Source organism: Liolophura sinensis, chromosome 6 (genome assembly GCF_032854445.1).
Source record: "Liolophura sinensis isolate JHLJ2023 chromosome 6, CUHK_Ljap_v2, whole genome shotgun sequence".
NCBI classification, from domain to species: Eukaryota; Metazoa; Mollusca; class Polyplacophora; order Chitonida; family Chitonidae; genus Liolophura; species Liolophura sinensis.
In genome coordinates, this window is record NC_088300.1 from 45,835,683 (window position 1) to 45,855,795 (window position 20,113).

At 47.0% G+C, this 20,113-nt stretch overlaps 1 protein-coding gene across 2 annotated transcripts in view; it reads right to left on the reverse strand.

Moving 5' to 3' along the window:
• LOC135467908 (probable methyltransferase-like protein 24) overlaps window positions 1-19,354 on the reverse strand; it is a 44,666-nt gene extending 25,312 nt beyond the window's left edge. For both annotated transcript variants that reach the window (XM_064745832.1, XM_064745831.1), the window contains exons 1-4: window positions 19,247-19,354; window positions 15,731-15,819; window positions 14,491-14,619; window positions 13,888-13,962 (exon numbers count right to left, since the gene is read on the reverse strand). In XM_064745832.1, the coding sequence (XP_064601902.1) occupies window positions 13,888-13,962; window positions 14,491-14,619; window positions 15,731-15,819; window positions 19,247-19,330 (377 nt within the window). In that variant the 5' untranslated portion in view covers window positions 19,331-19,354. The remainder of the gene's footprint in view (window positions 1-13,887; window positions 13,963-14,490; window positions 14,620-15,730; window positions 15,820-19,246) is intronic.
• Window positions 19,355-20,113: the final 759 nt, after the last annotated feature.

Consider the following 20,113-nt stretch of genomic DNA (forward strand, 5'->3'; position numbering starts at 1 on the left):
TTTTTTTAGCGGATTGACGATTCATTGAAGTGACAGGGTCTACTGCATGTGGGCGACATGTACATGTGTTTTCTACGTCGTGTAGGTGACGTGTATAGTATGTATAGAGTATGTATAGGGTCTACTTGGGTTATAACGCCCAACGCCCTATCGGAATGGTTCCTATGTATTATGTATTAAAAAAACATTTTTTTAGGGGATTGACGCTGCATTGAAGTGACAGGGTCTACTGCATGTGGGTGACATGTACATGTGTTTTCTACGTCGTGTAGATGACGCCTGTAGTATGTATAGAGTATGTATAGGGTCTACTTGGGCTATAACGTCTACACCCTTCTATGTTACAGAGACCAGCTTCATCTACCACCACCACCACCAACGACAACAAACCCAGCACGAGTAAACCTAGAGTGAGTTTAGAGGTGGATGCATCGCTGAAAGAAAAGAAAGTCCAACGAGCCAGTTCGAACCCGACCCGGTACACCCTCACGAGGGTGTCTTGCCGAGCGGTGACAGTGACGTACGGGAGTTGTATCAGCGGCATTGGCAATCGATCCAGACCCATTTTCATCGCCACAAGCCGGTTCAAGACTGTTATAATTACCGGCTGAGTGATCTCGGCGCTATCCCAGCCTATGTAGACGAGATTTACGAAGACCAGCCGACTACCTTCACCATAAATTACAGCTTCGGGTATATCCTCCGCCACAAGGAGACGGGACAGGTGCGGTATTATTACCCGAGCACCAACAACGCCCGAGTACTCGACGCACCGTACCGCGTGGCGAGACGGGCTGACCTGCGAGGATTCCACACCCAGCATCTCCTTACCCAAGACCCGCTTACCTGGGCCCAAAAACAACGCCCCAATACGAAATGGACCGTGGACCTCATCACCAACGTGATGTTTTTTGTCCACAAACTCCCACATCAGCCTATCGGTAAAGGTGGGATAAGGTTACCCTCTTACCTGACGGGAAACACGGGGTTACATACGTTGGTGGGTGGAGTTAATGGTCCTCACAGGGACTACTTGTGTTTGTTTCGGTGTCTAGCCGTCCATCTAGACCAGGCCGACCCCAATAACTGCGAACACCAGGCTAGGGTGTATTACCACAGGTATCTGGAGGAAACGGAGATGGAGCAGAGGTATTTCTGCGGGGTACCGCTCACGGTGGAAAGCCTGTTTCAGGTGAACATTCAAGTCTTCCAGCTCATCCCCATGGACAAGTCGTACTCAGCACAACTCATTCACCGCAGTGCCGAGCGCTATCCTCCCCCTACCCTGCGGTTAAACCTGTACCAGCGCCATTTCAGCTACATCAACGACATGGGGCGTTATGCTCGGTCTTTCACCTGCCAGGTGTGTCATAAGAGTTTTCCTACACTGCGGGAGTTACGACGGCACGGTCAAACGTGCACCGACGCCATTCGACGAAAGTACCCGGGGGGCGTCTTCCGCAACCAGCACGCCATTTTCGAAACGTTGACGGACATGGGGATTGAACTCCAGGACGGTGACGACAGCATCTTCCCGTACCGAGCGTGTTACGACTTTGAGGCGTACTTGGCCCCGGTGAATCCGGTGGACGACGCGGCGACTGGATCGACGGAATGGACAGCTCAACACATCCCCATGAGTGTCAGCGTCAACTCTAATATACCGGACTACGACCAGCCCGAGTGTTTCATCTCCATTGGCGATCCTCAGGCACTCGTCGAGGAAATGATGGCTTACCTCAACGACATCAGCGAGATCAGTAGCGCCTATGCTTACGAGCGTTATGCTTACATCCTGGACGCGCTAGACGAGCGGATCGATCCCAACGAGAAGAAACCGTCTTACACGCGACGGGTACGGACAGATTCGTAACAAATATGGACCAGCTCCCCGTCCTCGGCTTTAACTCGGGCAACTACGACCTGAACTTGATCAAACAGCAGCTTTACCCACACCTGGTCCAGAGCGGTGATTTGGAGTATGTGATTAAGCGGAACAATAACCACATGGCCCTCACCACACCGCAGCTGAAATTTCTGGACATTCGGAGCTACCTGGCCCCGAATTACAGTTACGACAAGTGGGTGAAAGCTTACGACTGCCGCGTGACCAAAGGGAAATTTTGTTACAGCTACATAGACTCCCTGGTCCTGCTGGAGGAAACGGTACTCCCACCTCAGCATGCTTTCGACAACGATCTCACCCACCAGCCGTGTACGGACGCAGAGTACAAGACCCTACAGACGGTGTGGTTCGATGCCAAAGCGTTATACCTGTACTGCCTCACCTATGCCGGCGGGTCACTGTATCCGTTGGCGGCGTCGGGACGGGGGAGAGAAGTTCGTTCCCTCCGGCACCGCCACCCGTCTGGCTGAAAAATGGCTGGACTGGCAGTCACACCAGCTGGGGGTATCGATCCTTCACCGACTGAACCACATCGAGAAGCGGATCGGTGACCGACAACTCCCCGTAGACGGGTTCGCCTATATTGACGGACAGCCTACTGTTTTCCAATACGACGTGTGTTATTTTCATTACCACGGCTGTCACCTGAATCATCCCCGCTCGGGGGAGGTGCGTTACAATGAGCGGCGGGGGTTAAGCCCCCAGCACTTACGGTGGATGCAAACGACGCATACATCCGATCCCAGGGCTATCCGTTGGTAGCGATATGGGAGTGCGAGTTCCACCACCAACGGACGACAAAACCAGCCTTACGGGCCTTCCTACAACGGTACGGCTTACCCCCGACACAGCGACGGCCCAAGACACAAGCTCAGCTCATGGAGGCTGTCGTTCAAGGCCAGTTGTTTGGATTCGCGGAATGTGATATCCACGTGCCGGACCACCTCAAAGCGGACTTTGCTGAATGCCCACCCATCTTTAAAAACACCGAGGTGAGTCGGGCTGATATAGGCCCCGCCATGGCAGAGTTCGCGGCTGTGAATGACATCATGCCCGTACCCAGGCGTATGCTGATCGGGAGCATGTTTGGTAAGCAAATTCTGCTAGCCACACCTTTCCTCCAGTGGTATCTCTGTCGGGGGTTGGTCGTGACACACGTCTACCAAGCCATGGAATACACACCGGAGCGAGCGTTTGAATCCTTCGCAGACGCCGTCACCCAAGCCGGGCGCGAGGGAGATGTCGACCCGACGAAAGCACTGATCGGGGAAACGATGAAGCTGTTGCGGAATTCGGGTTATGGAAAAACCGTCACCAACCAAGACCGACACGTGGATGTCAAAATCTGCGATCTGGCAAAAACACGGAAATTATTGGAGAGTGTCCGGTGTCGAACCGTCGACCCCATCGATGAGGAGACCTTTGAAGTGACGAGTAGCAAGAGGCAGAGCGGGATACGTGGTTACCCCGTCGCGACCATTACGACCACGATAAGCGTACACCGGGGCTTTTCAAAGTCGAGTGGACCGGTGACGCCATCGTGAGTTTATGTTCCAAGATCTATTACTGTTACGGCGGGGAATTCAACGCAAAAGATAAACTCTCCTGCAAAGGTGTGAGTTCTCGAGGCGTGGACAAGGCCGTGTACCTCTCTGTGCTGCGCGACCACCAAAGCGCGAGTGGCGTGAATCGGGGGATGCGGATGCAGGGGAATACGATGTATTCGTATACCCAACATAAAGAGCTTTCACGTACTTTTACGGGAAGCGGAAAGTGCTCCCCGACGGGGTGAGCACCACCTATTTAGATCTGTAGAACCGTGCTATGTATACCCTAACACCCTGCTCCTGTGCTCCTGTTTTTTTTCATGTGTTTGTCGTTCACAGTGGTACATACGTTAAAAAGTTAAAACCACCTAGCAGGGGGCGGCAGGCCGGCAGCCGACACACTGACCGACTTGCCGTGCCTACTACATCGTCATACATTGTTGCCGAGCTGCGCCTTGCCGTCATACCGCAGACGGAATGGCAACAATGTATGACGCAACAATGTATGACGATGGATGACAGGCGGTGACTGGGTCAGTGTGTCAGTATGCTATAGCTGGCCTGCTTAGCCTGACTAGGCGGATGATTTTTTTTTTTTGTTTTTTTATTCATTCTTGTTCTGGGATCCTGTTGTGTTAGTACTCATAAAAATAAGTCAAACCACCACGGTATGTGAGTCTCATAGTCTCTTTTTTTTATTCCATACTGTATGGCGTAACAGGCCGAACAGGGGAAACAAGAACGTAGAATGCATAACAAATCGAACTGGGAAGAAAGAACGTTATTTGATGTATGTTTTACAATCCATGGTTGTTGAAAAAAAACGAGGGATGGATCCCAAACTGGCGATCCACCCAATCGAACACCCGTAAGTCGTTATCGTAGGTCGTACACGATGTGTCCAACGTATGTACAATAGCATCCATGGAACGACCTCGAGCTCACTGGGTTAAGTAATACACACAATACTGACCGCACACGGTTGTGTCCGGACTCTGCAGCCGCCGATCGTTCCACGTCCAGTGATGTGTTCCCCGGTTAAGGCAAGCGGTAATATCGGGGTAGAGGGGTGGGAGTCCGTAGGAATCAAAGTATTCGCCCCGGAGATGGGGTGGGTTGGACCACTGGTCTATGAAGACGGCGACCCAATGTTGTCCCGGGCGAAGGCACGTGTCTGTGTTAATGATGCAGGCCCAGGGCGTGTGACGGGGGAAACGGGGGCTAGGGGAGGGGAGATGGTCCCGAGGGTAGACAACGCCCCCCTCCCCCACCACACCCCGGGTAAACACGTCTGTCTGTAGCACACGTCGCAATTGTACCGTGTCCATGTTGTTGTTTGTTTTGGCTGTTCAACTGGCGAAGTCACAGAGCACGTTTCGGCTTTGGTCTATTTCTATGATATTGCTGAATTCAGCTTAGCGCACCACGTTAATGGTTTCCGGCAGTGGTTTGGCAAACCGCATCTCCAGGCGCAAATCCCCTTTTTGTACCAGGTTCAGTTGGTGATCGTCGTGGAGGCTGGGGGTCAAGTCGAAACAAAACAGCGTGTGGCCTTCGTCGAACGTGGTGCGCTTGATATTGTTTCCCTCGTCGTGAAACGCTTTCCCCGTGTGGGTAAAGAGGTTCATGTACGTTCGGATGAAATTCTCGTTCTCAAAGTCGGGTGTCAGGGGCTTAGTCGGAATCTGACGGCCGCCGACGTACAAGGCGACGAAGTTTGTGTAGTAGTGTCGGAAACGGAACGGGTTTTTAGTGTAATCCCCGTCAAAAACCTTGTTGCTCACACACCCCACCACTAAACGTGTCGGTAAGCTGCCCAGAAATAGGTTTTGTTCGTTGATGAGGGTGTGACCTCTGGGGACGGAGAAATACTTGGTCATAACGCGGCGGATCGGGTACTTGGCAGGGGCTTTGGCCAACGCTTTCAAATGCCCCAGTTGTACACCGCTGGTGATTTTCACTTTACGCACAAAGATTAATACCTCCTCCAAGCGGGTCTTGTAGTCGGGAGCGGCCTCACCAGACATCAAAGCAAACGAATCCTTAGCCGGGGTGAGATGGATGCGGACAGTGACGTTGTTGAGCAGGTGTCGGTGTTGTAGGAACATGTCACAATGCAGGCGACCCAGCATGTCAACCGACCGACTTTCAGCCGTGCAGACCATCCGATCGTCAAACCAAGCGTTGCTGTCATCCGTCGTGTCAAACTTCCCTGGGGTGTCCGCGTACCACAAGGCAGCGGACAGCTGGCTCTTTTTGGCCTCTTTACCGTAAGACAACAACGTCTCCAAGTAAGCGTGGTACGGGTAGATGTTGGTGGACGGGGTGATGAGTTTATCGTTCAGGGAGACGTCGACCTGCCGCCACATGGATTGTATCCACAGGTTAGTCGGAGCCACCTTCTTGTCAGCCGCCACAGCCGTACCGTCCCCATTTAGGATTTTTGCCTTCACGTACAACATGGTGTTGGCCAAGTCCAAGTAAGTGTCACCGTCAGCGTTCGTGATGACAAATTCCACAGGTCCCACATCACTCAGGCTGGCGATGGGGCTGTAAGCATCTCAGCGACCTTCTCGAACGCTGGTGTCGGTCGGGGGTAAGGTCCACAAATCAAACTCACTGCTGACGGACGGGCAGCACTCGGGGTGGGGAAGAGCCATGGCGTGTGTGTGTGTGTTTTTAGCTGAAAATATCCGGTGCGGCTCGAGCTTTGATGTGTCTTCTTCTGGGCTTGACGGTACGTCTTTTAAGTCCCACGTGTCAGTAACGAGTGGGCATGACGCGTGGAGTCTTCCGTTTTATAGGCTCACCCAGTAACCGCTGCCGGGCGTAGCGACTAGCTTTGACCAGCAGCTGTTTTCCGGTCGCCAGACCGCGTCGTTTCAAAACCTGTTGTGGTGACAAGCCCCCGCTCAGCACGTCCCCCACGACTTGCAGTCCGGTTCGTAACGCCGTTTTGCCCAGTGCTTCCACAGCCGGCGACGTTAACAAGGGTTGTGGCAGCAGTTTGCTGAGACCGCCCAGCAAACCCTGACCGTGCTGGACAGCCACACCCCGAAACACAGGTAACCCACCTCCGCCGGCTTGTTTGGTGTAATAGTCGATGTAAGCCTGCTGTGATGCCATTGTTGCAAGGGTAAAGCACGCCGCTGTCGAAAGTGAAGTGTCAGCACCACTTTACGGCGTTCAAATGCGACGGATTGACCCGTGTCGTCCCTAATATCAATTTCCACCGTCGAGAAATGTTTGGACTGCACGGGGATGTATTCCACGTGTTGGAAAGTCTTGGAGACGTGCTCCCCATACTTCCCTTCCGTGATGACCGTCCGCAACAGCGGGGCCAACTTGTCTCCCACCACACGCGGTTCGATAATGTCCATGTACACGTACAGCGTGGGTGTGCTGATCTTTAAATCCTCGGCACCGACATACATGAGGTCCGCCGGTCCCATGATCCACGCGCACGGTAAATTCATGAGCTGCATTAGACGTGGTCTGAAACCAAGCCCCAGTGGTTTCCCAAACCGCACGCTGTATTTCCGTTGCATATCGTCGAACTCGAACGTTAAGTCGCCGGCGTGCTCCTTGAGATCGCGGATCTCTGTCTGGCTTAACAATTTGGTCAACCCCCAGGCCAGGTCTTCGGGTGTCGGGTAGTAGCCGGCTGGTAATATTAGCCTATGCGTACCGTGGTGCGAGTCCTTTGGGGAGTCTATGGTATACCACACTTGACCTGTCCGCACGTTAAACCAGGTCCGGGGATACTGTATTTCGACCAGCCCACATTCCCAGTCACCTGTCAAATGGATGGGGCGGGGAAATTGGGTGGTGAAACGCGTCAAGGTGTTGCTGGGGAAGTAGTCGAGCGAGCTGTTAGTGGGTAGTGTCACGTAAAACATGGTGTGGGTGAGGTGATCTCCCTCGGGTGGACTGATCGTTTTGTCATCTGGTGCAGGTATTTAATTAATACGGACTCCACCTTAGCGGGCGTATGATAGATGAAGCGGGCCGGAGTTCGGGTCGCTGGCCTCGTCGCGTCTTCTTGGGTCGCTGGGGTGTGGTGTGTGTGGTGGTGGTGGAGGGCCTGGTTTTTTTCTGTTGGCTGGTTGGGGGTTCTGGCGATCGGGGGATTCCCCGTCTCGGCGGGTGTGCTCATTTTTTCCCGCACCCAAGCCCGGTAGTGATCACGGGTTTAGCGCTCGTGTGAGGAGACAGGGGTGGTGGGGTGGGTGGGCTGGGTGGTCTGGGTAGGGGTGTCTATCAGCGCCTTTTCCGCCTCACTCAAACGACGACTGAACGTGGGTTTGGGACGAGGTGGGATCGAACTCGGCTGCTGCCCGATTTGGTATTGATCTTGAAACGTCCGGTACCGTTGGAGGGTGTGGTGATATCGCTGTATTTTCGCCTCGTCCGAGAGAGTCCTGTCGTGGAGGATCGAGGCCATCTCTTGATCGAGCGCGTTGAGGGCTTTCACCGTACTGGGCACGGGGTATGGGGAGATGGGGTAGGCTGGCTGGGCTGGGGGTGAATGTCGTGTGAGCGTCTCTAAGAGCCGTGGTTCGACCAAGGCCATTTTCTTGGTGTGCTGCATTACCTGCCACCAGCTATAGCCTTACTAGTGACACCCTTAATGACACCGCCGACAACACCCCCGAGAACGGCTGGTACAATGGCTTTGGCGAGGAGGGGAGCGAGTAGCAGTGGGAGAAATCCACCACGTTGAACAATCCGTCCTTTCTTATGCAGGGGAACACTTTTCTTCACCAAGGTGCGAAGACCCGTCTTGTGTCGCTGTAACTTCACCTTCTGAGCCGGCGAGAGTGGAACGTTTCCAATTAACACATTCTTAGCACATTCACACAAGCACCGAAGTAATCCTGGATCGTTACCCCGCAGCACAGCCTAACGAATAGAGGGGGTGGCTCGCGCGAGCAGGGTTAATAAGGGACTGTAACGTTGGAGACGGCGTGACCTCATCACGGGTAGTCGTCGTGAGAGCGACTGACGCGACAGATTGTGCGTTCAAAGTTTTATTATGACACACTGACACACTAACCTAGTCACCGCTCGCAACAATAATACAATGTTACCAGTCAGTCAGCTGACACGTCAGCCAGCCCACCAACCAAACAGACCACCAGCCAGCCAGCCAAAACAAACTGATGTGATAGATTGTAGGTTCAAAGTTGGTATTATGACTTGGGGAGATAAGCGTGTTGAATCTCCCCGGGGAAAATATGGGTGCGAAGTCGCAAGTGATCGGGTGTGGTTTGCTTGAAATCCACCAGCAAATACCCGTGAGGTTCGGCGGTGGCATCTTCAAAGGCCCCTCGCACGTACTGTGTCCGCCCTGGAGCCATTTGTTTAGCGATCGTGGTAATTTGAGATACATCTCGCGGGTTTTTGAACAACACCAAGTAGTGTGCGTTCAGACTGATGGTCCGTTGGTCTTTGGTTTTGTTAAACAAATTCTGCACGATGTACACCACGCTGATATTGCGGTGGTGACTGCCTTTGGTGAAGAGTTTTGTCACGCGATCGGGTGGGTCGTGACGTGGGAGTTCGATTCCCAGCTCGGGGTAGTGGCGCTAGTGGTGGTGTTCTCGGTATTGTCAAACCGAAGGGCAATTGACGGTGGTTGGGGTGGCGATAAAGGTGTCCCGATCCAACGGAAACGCGTCTTGTTCAATTGTCCTCGTAGATATTGAAGGGTTGACTGGTCTTGGAGAAGTTGTAGGCTGAGTTCCGCGGCCAATCCACCCACTAAAGCACCGATGTACAAGAAAACGCCCAGTATGGCTGCTACGGTCCCTTTATTCTCATGTAAGCCTTGTATACACCGATCCATCCCTTGAGGTAGGTCAGTCGGAAGTGGTAGCGACCCCGTTATCCTCGAGGGTGGGAACGGACAATGCGGAACATTTCCGTGCTCCAATCCTGAGGTATGATTTTTCGAATTTCCCTTTCACTTTACTGATACGCACGAGATCACCGACCCGATAACGGTGGACCGAGCGTTTGGCTGTGGGTGGACCGTACAAGACTTGCCGGACTTCCTTCTGGTTCTGGGGGGTGACGTCGATAGGGGCTCGTCGTATGCTTCGGTGGTAGGCTTGATTGTAACCGCGGACCAGCGCCGGTAAGGCGTCCAGGTATCGCCGAGTGTTGTGAGCGGTAAAATATTAGTACATGCGACCTTTCAAAGTGCGATTGAACCGTTCTACCACGGAGGCTTTGGTTTCGTTAAACGTGTGAAAGAAAAACATCCCGTTGTCCTTTAAAAAGGCTTGAAACGGTCTGTTCAGAAACTCTTTCCCCTCGTCCGTTTGCAGGTATAACGGTCGGCGACGGGTCTTGAAAATCTGTTGAAACGCCTCGATCAAACGAGCCCCGGTTTTGGCCCGGAGGCATACCAGGCATACTTTGAGAGCACATCGATGCAGGTCAGTACGTAACGGTTGTTGTTATTCTCTTTGGCGAACGCTGTCATGTCGACCAGGTCCGCCTGCCACTGACTGTCAATACCCCCAACCACCACTCGGTTACGGGGGTTATGGCGGCGTGCAGGTCGGTGGAGTGTGTACGTGTCCTGCTGAGCCAGCCAAGCCGACACACTTGTTCGACTCACTTTGAGTCACCGTTGTCGAGCTACCTTGAGCAAGTGTTGAACCCCGCTGTAAGCCGCTGGACTGTCCGGGTTATAATACAAAGCATGGGGAGCGGTATCGATCGGGTTTGAACCAAGGCCCGGCGTGACTGATTTTTTTTTCGCCGTCGGTTGATGCGAGTGACGCGAGTGGTGCGAGTGAGGCGAGGCATAATCCGACATGTCGTCCTTGCTGCTTGGTGTCTGTTGTGAGTAATGAGTGACCCTGCCCCAGACCGCCTACATATAGTATAGTAGAGTAGAGTAGAGTATAGTATCCATGTTTGGGTGTGGTGTACAGCTTAGTCGATCCATCCATCCCTACCACAACCAGCAGGTAGACAGACAGGCAGATCACCCAAAAAATCCCCACCGACAGGCTCTACGGTTCATAACAACGACCCACTGCCTGCAGCAGTGAGCCTTCCTGGGCGAACAGTGTTGCAAAGACACGCTGAGCGATCCTACCCGCCAGCCGGCCAGCAGTCAGGCAAACAATGTTGTCAGCTGTGCTTTGTTTTGACACGTGGTTTTTGTTTTGACACGTGGTTTTTTGTTTTGACACGTGGTTTTTGTTTTGATCGGCTGCGCCTTGTATACATTGTTGCCAGCCAGCCGGCCAGTGCGCCAGAAAGCCAGCCAGCCAGCCGGGAAGTAGACCCTTATACATATCACCTACATGGAGTGGAAACCATATCTACACACCATCTACATGTGATAGAAAACACATCTACATACCACCTACATGGAGTAGACCCTACCCCCTCAATGAGGAGCCGATGGGCGAACCTAAATTTTTTTTAATACATAATACATAGGAGCTATCGGGATAGATATCAGCCCTAGCATGACACACTGATACACTGACCCCAGTCCGTATAAAAAAGAAACACAAAAACCTGGGGTTGATTCCATAGTGAAACAGTATTATTATTTACAGCAATGTACAGGTATGTAACACGGAGCGTTGATATACCTCTGTGTGGTTGGGAGGGAGTCGCACTTCGTACATTAACGTGGGACGAACAATCTCTACATAATACGCTTGAATGGGTCGGGAATCCTTGACATGCTGACAGACGTCTTCAGTGTACGCTTGCAGCACCTGCAGTCGTCCCTCATTCACCCTACCATCAGCAAACATACCCGCTCACCCATTGGTCCGTTTTTGGCGACCAAGAGCTGTCCCACTCCACTTTACAAGCCGACGTTTTGCCTCTTTTTTTCTCTCCCCCCCCCCTATACCCCTATACTCTACTATTATACTGTAGTCTATTCTACTACACGCTAGTATACCCCAGGCAGCCCCGGCGTGGAAATAACCCACCACGTCACAGGGTGACGTCACACCTGCCAGCCCGGTGTGACGTCACCCCCAGCCTCCAGCCCGGCCGGGCTGGGCAAACCCACAAAAAACCTCCTCCTCAAAACGGAACCAAACGTACATTCTCAACTACTAACCAGGCATATAATAAAACGGTTAACATGTTGTTAGCTCATCATTTCTACCAGCCTGTATTTTCCAGAAAATTCTATCCTACATGTAGTTGTATTTATTTATTTATTTATTTATTTATTTATACACTGCGAAGAATGACTCACCAAATGCAGTTTTCACCGAGCGCTGACATGAGTTTATGTTTATCGTTATTAAGTTAAGTATCTTATACAATTAAATGTATAATACAACTAAGGTATGTTTTGCATTAATTCGATGTTTACAGAACTGTAGTCATATTATGCAAAACAAAAGAGTGATTAATTTTTTTTTACTGTTCGATTATTTGGCAGACTCATCGCGGACAGGCGCGTTACAACGGGGAAATTTTTGATGCAGTGCGTGGAAGACTGGTCATACTCCGCGGACAGACGAGTTACAGTAGAGAAATTCTGGATGCAGTCCGTACAAGGCTGAACTTCACAGAAATCACAGAAGGGGGCGAACGTGCTATGGTACAACAGAATCCGAATAATACGGACCAATACCAACACGCTGTCGATGAAGTTAATGATAGTCGTGACAATTATGAAGAAGAAGAAGAATATTATTATTATTATTTGGAAACTGAAGACGGCGTACATATAGACTTTGTGTGTTCATGTGAGGATGAACCGCCGTGTTTGTTTTGCATGGACAGACAGTGTTGTGGAGATTGCAACGCTGAAAGACAAAATTAACAGTTTATTTTTTTAATATAATTCTATGGTGATGTTTTTTCAACCGTTCTGAATACATTTTTTGAATAATTTGAAAACGTACAAATACGAGTTGTGGTGCTTGTTGTTACTCGTTAATATTAAAATACAAAAGAATACCTCCCCGTGTTTTCGAAGGAAAACACCTATTCAACAGAATCGATTTGTTTTGAGGGAGTTTTCAAGACGTGCTCGGGCTATAGGTAACGGGTGGTTACACTCCAGCGGGGTATTAAACCGGTCGTGGAAACTCCCGCAGGGGTCAATAAAGCTTAAGCCCTTCCTTCTTCTTTTAGGATGCGGCGAGGACCGGGGTCGGGGACATGAAAGCCGACCCTCGAGTAACAATAGCGGACCCGTGACATATGGGCTTATCGATTGGCTCGGTTTACCGGCCAAAGACGACTTCCCCCTCGCACACCAGAACGACGGAGGGCGGGGACTCGTCACAGCTGCGGGACCAAACGTAGGGCTATCGATTCGATATTTCGCTCATAGTTTTCGCTCGGTTTAGGCGCCGGAGTCAGCGTGGATGGATGTACTTTTTACAAGCGACGACCGGTTGCATTACTGTACTGACAATCCCCCGACGAATGCCGCTGATGATAATAAAGCCTTAACGTATTATACAAAACACGAAAACTACAACACCGAACGAGAACGCGGAATATCCGAGAAGGCCGCCCTTTCCCCGATCTAAAACTTATCAGTATATTTAATCAACTCGACAGCGTGGTTCAGGCATTTTTCTCTCTCCTTTATATCGTGCATCGTTCGTACCAGCTAATGTATTTAGTTTGTCGGTTCGTTTTAGCGGTGGAACGATAGTATTGTACGCGTAAACTTAAAACAACTTTTTCGGTACGGTAACCCTTTAGTAACTCTTATTTTAACCCTTCATTAACAGATTTTAAAAATATGTCAGTTTTCGAGTGCGACCAAGGGAAAAAAAATTTTTTTTCTTACACCATTCTTTTCTATCGGTCTATTTTCTTCATTACAACGAATACATTACAATATCGATCCTATGGATCCAACAAACACGGCGCCATTCAATACCCATCTCTCACGTCATATACTTACACGTCGTACGTCAACCACGGCACACATGTTATCGATTGCGACATTTGGGGAATACCCATACTATCAAGGTGGTAAAAATAGACTTTTGAGTTTATGAACATAAAATACCCTTGGCTCATTATATTGTGCAACAGAAACGGTATTGCTACTAACAACAGAACACGTTTTTGATGGTAAGGAATTCTCTCCAACATGAAGTGAAAATTTAATGAAGCATTGGTATCGTGGCTCCGGTTGTACAGCGATTGCACATCTTACCTCTATGTATAAGAGAACAATCAAACGGAACTCACTGTGAGGCATTAACTGCATATATTATATTATTGACTAAAGTGAGATAATCTGCTTCTGGCTGAGCCCACTTAGATTTATTTTCCAAACTCTTAAAAGGTTACAGAAGGGATGCTGATTGACTGACCATGGAGATATTCTCGATTATACCATATAGTAGGGCGTAAAACACCAATCAGACAAATAAATATATTTACTTATAAATGTATTATTCTTACCTTGGATCAAATGCGTGTACCTCGCATCCATAATGTTCAGCTATCATGTCATCAAAACTAAAATCGTTGTTTATCCTAAAACAGAAATAAATATACCTACATAAAACATTTAATAGCAAGTAGGTTTACATAGGAGTCTATATACTGGCGTTGTGAACGTAGACATTGGCATCGAAAAGTTGCCACGACTATTTAATAAATGTCTGCGGTTCAAAGGGATTTCCATCGATAAAGTACACCCATCATACACTGCCTCGGTATAGGTATATAGTTGTTGGTCGGTTTATAGTTACAGATGTTTTGTCATGAGTTAAGCTCTGTTCTAATTATCGCCTTGTTCAGATATGCATGCTTTCGTCGTACACTAACACTTTTCTTACAATAAACTGCATATTCTGTTGAGAGGCTCTGCTCCCCTTCGCTCTGTAGTATATAGTTACCCGAAGGAGTATATCAAACAACCGGCTTCCATTAGCCTTATAGTATATAGTTACCCGAAGAAGTAGACCAGACAGTCCTGCTTCCTTTAGCCCTACAGTATATAGTAACCCGAAGAAGTGGACCAGACAGTTTGTTTCCCTTTGCCCTATAGAATAAAGTTACCCGAAGGAGTAGACCAGACAGTCGGGTTTGGGCCTGACAGGCTCGTCATCACACACCTCCCAGCCTCCGTCACCTAAATTCCCCATGCGAAGCATTACGTTGCAGAGGATTTCGTGGTTGCTGCCATAACTGTAATAAGACTTGAACAAAATTATAGGGACAAGAAATTAAATTAGCCTTTATTAATATACCTGTATTTCCTTTTTTTCCTAGGTCAGTCTTACGTCATAATGTGAGGGCATAGGCGCAGATAAGAGAACGGAGAATAGCACTCCGAAGTATATCTCACTTAAATTTAACAACAACTTTCCCATCATCGTCTTGCGAGAAAGAACCACTAATCATTAACCCAATTAAGTCAGTCTGAAGACAGCCAAGACTTCAAACGTGATATAAAACGCTTGCTCTTCGAACTAGTTTTAAGTGAAGGAGAATCTATCTCATTTTGACTTTTTGGGCCATAAACTAATTAGCCTTCTTATTAATTTTCAAAACTCACGGATTTCCAAAGCGGTTCGTTCAATCAGGACCTGTTGGATCATTGTGTATTTATTTTATGTAATGGTTACACGTAAGTGGGAAGGTCTGGCAGTAACCTGCGGATGGTCGTGGGTTTTCACCGGGCTCTGCCTGGTTTCCCCCCACCATAATGCTGGTCGCCGTCGTATAAGTGAAATATTCTTGAGTACGGCGTAAAACACCAATCAAATAAATAAATAAATATAATGCTTACAAAATGTAATGCTAAATGATACTAGAACAGCACTAGATGTAGTACATGATGTAGCAAATAATACACTTAAACAGTAAATGTGCCTACCATTTGACACAATTTCAGCATTTGTAAGGTCTAACATCACAAAAATGAAGTTGCCCCATGCATGAACACCAGGTAAGCACGTCGAAAGTTATACATTAACTGGTCAGTTAGACCTAAAATTCCAGTAGTACATAGAAAGCAATTTTTTAATGAAAATCATTGCTATCTAAGTTTTGTTTCTTTGTAGATGTAAAAGAAATAAGCTGACTTTTCACACGAAAGACGTACTGGCTTATTTAGATGTACTTGTGTAATAAAAAGCACATTTTAGTTAAAAAGGAGGGTAATAGTGAATTTCTGTTGATGTCCCACTTCAGCTGTACGTGCATTTACCATCACAGATATACTGTGCAGTGAAAGTGAAAGAGAATGACAGTTAATGTATAAAGCAGTGTGAGGTTACATTCAATGTTTACTTACTCTCGATAGCTGATGCGCAGCGCCTCCAAACTGAGTTTATCTATAACCTCTATGTCCGGTATGTGACCACTCTTTGCAGGGCACAGATCCTGTAACAAAACAGCAAAAAGAAAATTGTAAATAAACAAATGTAACTAAACGCTGAGAATGTAAACGACTGTACATTTGATGAAGCAAGGTGCATCTTGTTGTGATCACATGGGGATATGCAGATATCCACATTTCACACCTACAACATCGGGAGTGTACTTCAGTTTTATGTTTCTGACATGAATGACACAAGCCGTGGTTACATGTACTCTTAACCGGTGAAGACCGTGGTTACATCCTTTTCAAATTTCAAACTGGCAGTCTGATGATAATTTATGATAAACGCGCTACAGATATATGCTGATCTTGTTTTTCTGTTGGCGCAGTCTCTGAGCTGAAGTTGGTGGGAAAAGTACGTCCAACTCATCTAGTACTGAACGCATTATGAACCAATTATTCAGTGAGGTCAGTCTGATAGGAAAGTATATGCAAGGCACTACCCATCTGACATTTCTTCGACATTCGTGTACCACGCGTAGGCGAAGGGGAATTCCAAGTGTATAATCGCATGCCCTCAGCTGCGCCTCTGTTTAGTAGATCGCTCGATCATGCCTCTGACAGCATTAACACGTCACTTTTAGAATTATTCTGTGGTAAATCATTCAACAGCTTTCAGTAATCCGAATGGAATCTGTGGATTGGTTTTCGATTAATCCTGTTTTGGGTTTCTTTGAAGGGAACTGTAGATCGGTTCGGTTATTGCCCCTTTGGCTTCGGAAGTCGATCGGGAAGCGGACATATTTACCGTTCGTCTTCAAACAAACCACGCTGCCTTGGACATGTCACTGTCGTGCTCACCTCATGAATAGGTACTGTACTTCCCTTCTTTGTTTGCTGACATGTAAGCCGACAATCAGCACAAGGAGTCCTTTATCGTGACAACGGTTACATGTTAAAATGTTTGCTGGACATTGTTGCCAACATGTGTCACCCTGCGATCTGCACATTTTCCCTTAACGCTATACTGCGGCGCTTGCTTTGACCTTTATGAAGTTTAGGGTAGCGGGCAACATGAGTTGATTATGTCAGTCTTTGGTAAGATTGCAGTTGAAATTTCCGTGACACTTGTTTGTTTACCAAGTCATAATGATCACTATACTCTTACAGATTTCTGGTGAATGGCTAATTAACCTCAACTTCCCACTGAAGTCCATGTCCGTCCGATTCCCTTCGGGATGAAGTGATATATTGATCTGTTGAACAGCGAACTGACTTGCACGTCACCATCACACTGGGGGGAAGTACCAATAGGGATGAGACTGTAGAAATTTCTCTCTCCATCCTTCCCACGTGCACTCAAAAGCGAAAGGTTCTGGAGGATGGATTTGACAATCAGATGTAAATCTGTTACTTGTAAGATCGCAAGTATGAACTGGAGTTGAGGAAACATTACCAATGATGGTGTGGGTGGGGATGGGGTGAGGTGGGGATGGGGTGAGGGTGGGAATGGGGTGGGGGTTATGTATAAAATTAAGCCATGATCCAGGGCCTGCCTACGAGAAATGACTGTCCAGGAAAAGAAGTTGTAGTTAGCTAAAGACCTCCCAGATCCCCCGTTTCTGCGACCTGCGATAAACCTGGCTTAACAGCACAACTTTTGTACTACATAAAAAAAGTACAGATTTGCTGTTTATCCAGGACTCAAACTTGATTTTAACCATTAAAAATGATTCTTCTATTGTCAACTGTACGAGGACGACAAGAGGTTCCTTTGCCTTTCGCCTTTGGGCTGGAATAGTCTTCAGCCGCTCCCACCCCCCCATAATAGTTACCTACATTAGTGCCTGAAACAGCTCATGGGACCTTGCGTTGTGGCTATAGGCACCCTGAGTCGTGAGTTCGAGTCTCACTCGAGCAATTATTATTGCTGGTCTTCATTTATCAATATTCAGAATTATTATATAAAGGCAATGAAATGTGAATATTGAGACGATACCTGTCAGAATGGAATTTGAATCCTTACACTCCTGAAAGCTTAAATATTAATGTGAGTAAATTTTACGCTGGGGCGAGAACGTTGAAGCATGAAAAGAAAACCATCATAATTGCCATTAAACATCGGCTCGTAAAATAATTTAGATCACCCGGTCGGAATTATAATACTAAAAGTTGCTATTTCAGTGAATCAGTGAAAGTATAACTAGCTGTCACTAAATGAAAAAAGAAGCCGTATAGATATTCTTCCCCATCATGAAGCAGATGATCTGGGAAAACTATACCATTCACTTGGGAAAGGTAATGGAAGAAAACCCCCAGGGAAACCTACACAAGTTTCATTCCAGTGTCTGCTTTATTATATGTACAACGTGAGTGATGAGAGGACCAGCCCCGACACCGCTGGGGGCAGAATGAACAGCCTAAAATATTCACTTTTCATGCTGTTGTCCTCTCCGGTCGTATACGTATCATCAGTCGTGGATTTCATTTTTGTCAGGGACAGTGATTTGCTTTTGAATCATTTCTGAGATGAAAAGAAATATTTTATATTGCTTGAATTTTATTAGGATCGATACAGCCCCAGAAATATCGCTTTAACTGTCTTATACACGTAACATATATACTGACACAGTCAGCAAACAACACCTGCTGAGTGTAATTTCGGTGAGGTGCGAAGTGTAAGTCCAGTATACCTATGACGTTCAGACAAATATTGATTCAACATTAGGATAATCCCGATGTCAGTTATTATTATGCTTGCAATAATCAGTGATAATGAAAGCACCTGTGACAAATTTCTATTTCCAATGTGTATTTATTCATTTAAGTATTTATTTATTTGATTAGTGTTTTACGCCGTACTCAAAAATATTTCACTTATACGACAGCGGCCAACATTATGGTGGGTGGAAATCTGGCTTTCTATTTATATATGCAGATGATGATCATCGATACGGATGCATTTAATTTACAGACCTAAGGAGAGTCCTAACAGAGATTTTCCTTTCTTCTATATCTGTATTCCTGAGTATGGCGTAAAACACCAATCAGTATAGTAGATCAGATGTACACTAACCGAAAACCTTAGCTCTTCACTTTCTCAATAAAAAAAATTTCCATGGAAACTCAAGACGTAGACTGCTTTAGCGATGCTCTTCTTGCGTTTTGTACTTTATGTTTTTGAAAAACTTAACCTATATCAGAAAAAAACATCAGTAATATTGCATATAAAGGTCGATATCAAATTATTAAATTAAACAAATGACAAATCGGAGTACATCATTTCATTATAAAACAATCCAACAAATCATACTATGTTTTTCATATGAAAAACAGCTATGTAATGCCATACTGGTTTTCGTTGGTACATAAAACATAGTATTTATAATCGTATTATGTCCTTCTATCGACGATATAAGGTGACCTAAACAGATCAAGCATAAAAACAATAGGGATGAATAGATCTAAAATCAAACGGATTCCTCTTACCTTTGGCGGTGCTATATGGCATATCACTGCTGGTATGACATGTGAATAATTTAGCAATGTCACTAGGATCATAACGATGGTCATTGCCACTACAATAACCTTAGTTTTCATCGCATTGCTTTTCAAAGGAAGTGATGTTCAAAACACACTCAATAGGTCTACACTCGTGCGGTCGTTTTCTTCGCGCTTAAATTATGCTTCTGTTTCACGTGTGTCAAGCAAACAGTCGCGCAGCATAGTAAGCCACACCCACTAGAATATAAATGTATTGATTAGATCTACACATACACTTGGCTCCTGCAGAATTCTCCTATCAGAGGTTAACACCTCGCCTGACAACATGTGCTGACGAGATAGATGTTTGATTGTCATACACTGTAAGAATTGAATGCAAATTTACAATATTGTTGCAGTAAATCATGTTGTAAATATTTTACACCATTTTCCAGCGCAATTCTGCGCCTATGTGGTGTAATTTTACTCTAGACGGTGTGTATTTATAGCATTGCTTGTAAAACTGTAGCCGTTTGACCATTTACAGCTGCACTTTGTTGTAAGTGTACACTGGTTTTCTAGGTAGATATGTAGATTTTGTTAATTTACAATGGAGTTAGCTGATTATTTACAATGGTATATGTGGAAATATACTACTATTTTGGGTGTAAATATTAAACAGCACGTCTTGTACATCTACAGTGAAAAGAACTGGTCACAAAATTGCCAGCACTTTTCACTGTAAAATTACAGCGATATTTGTTAGAGTGATATACCGTATAGAGTTTGAGGGCAACCCAGGTTAAACGTTTATTCCTTAGGCCAAAAGTGGTGCCCCAGATACTTAAAAATCTGGGAGTTTTGAACGAATAT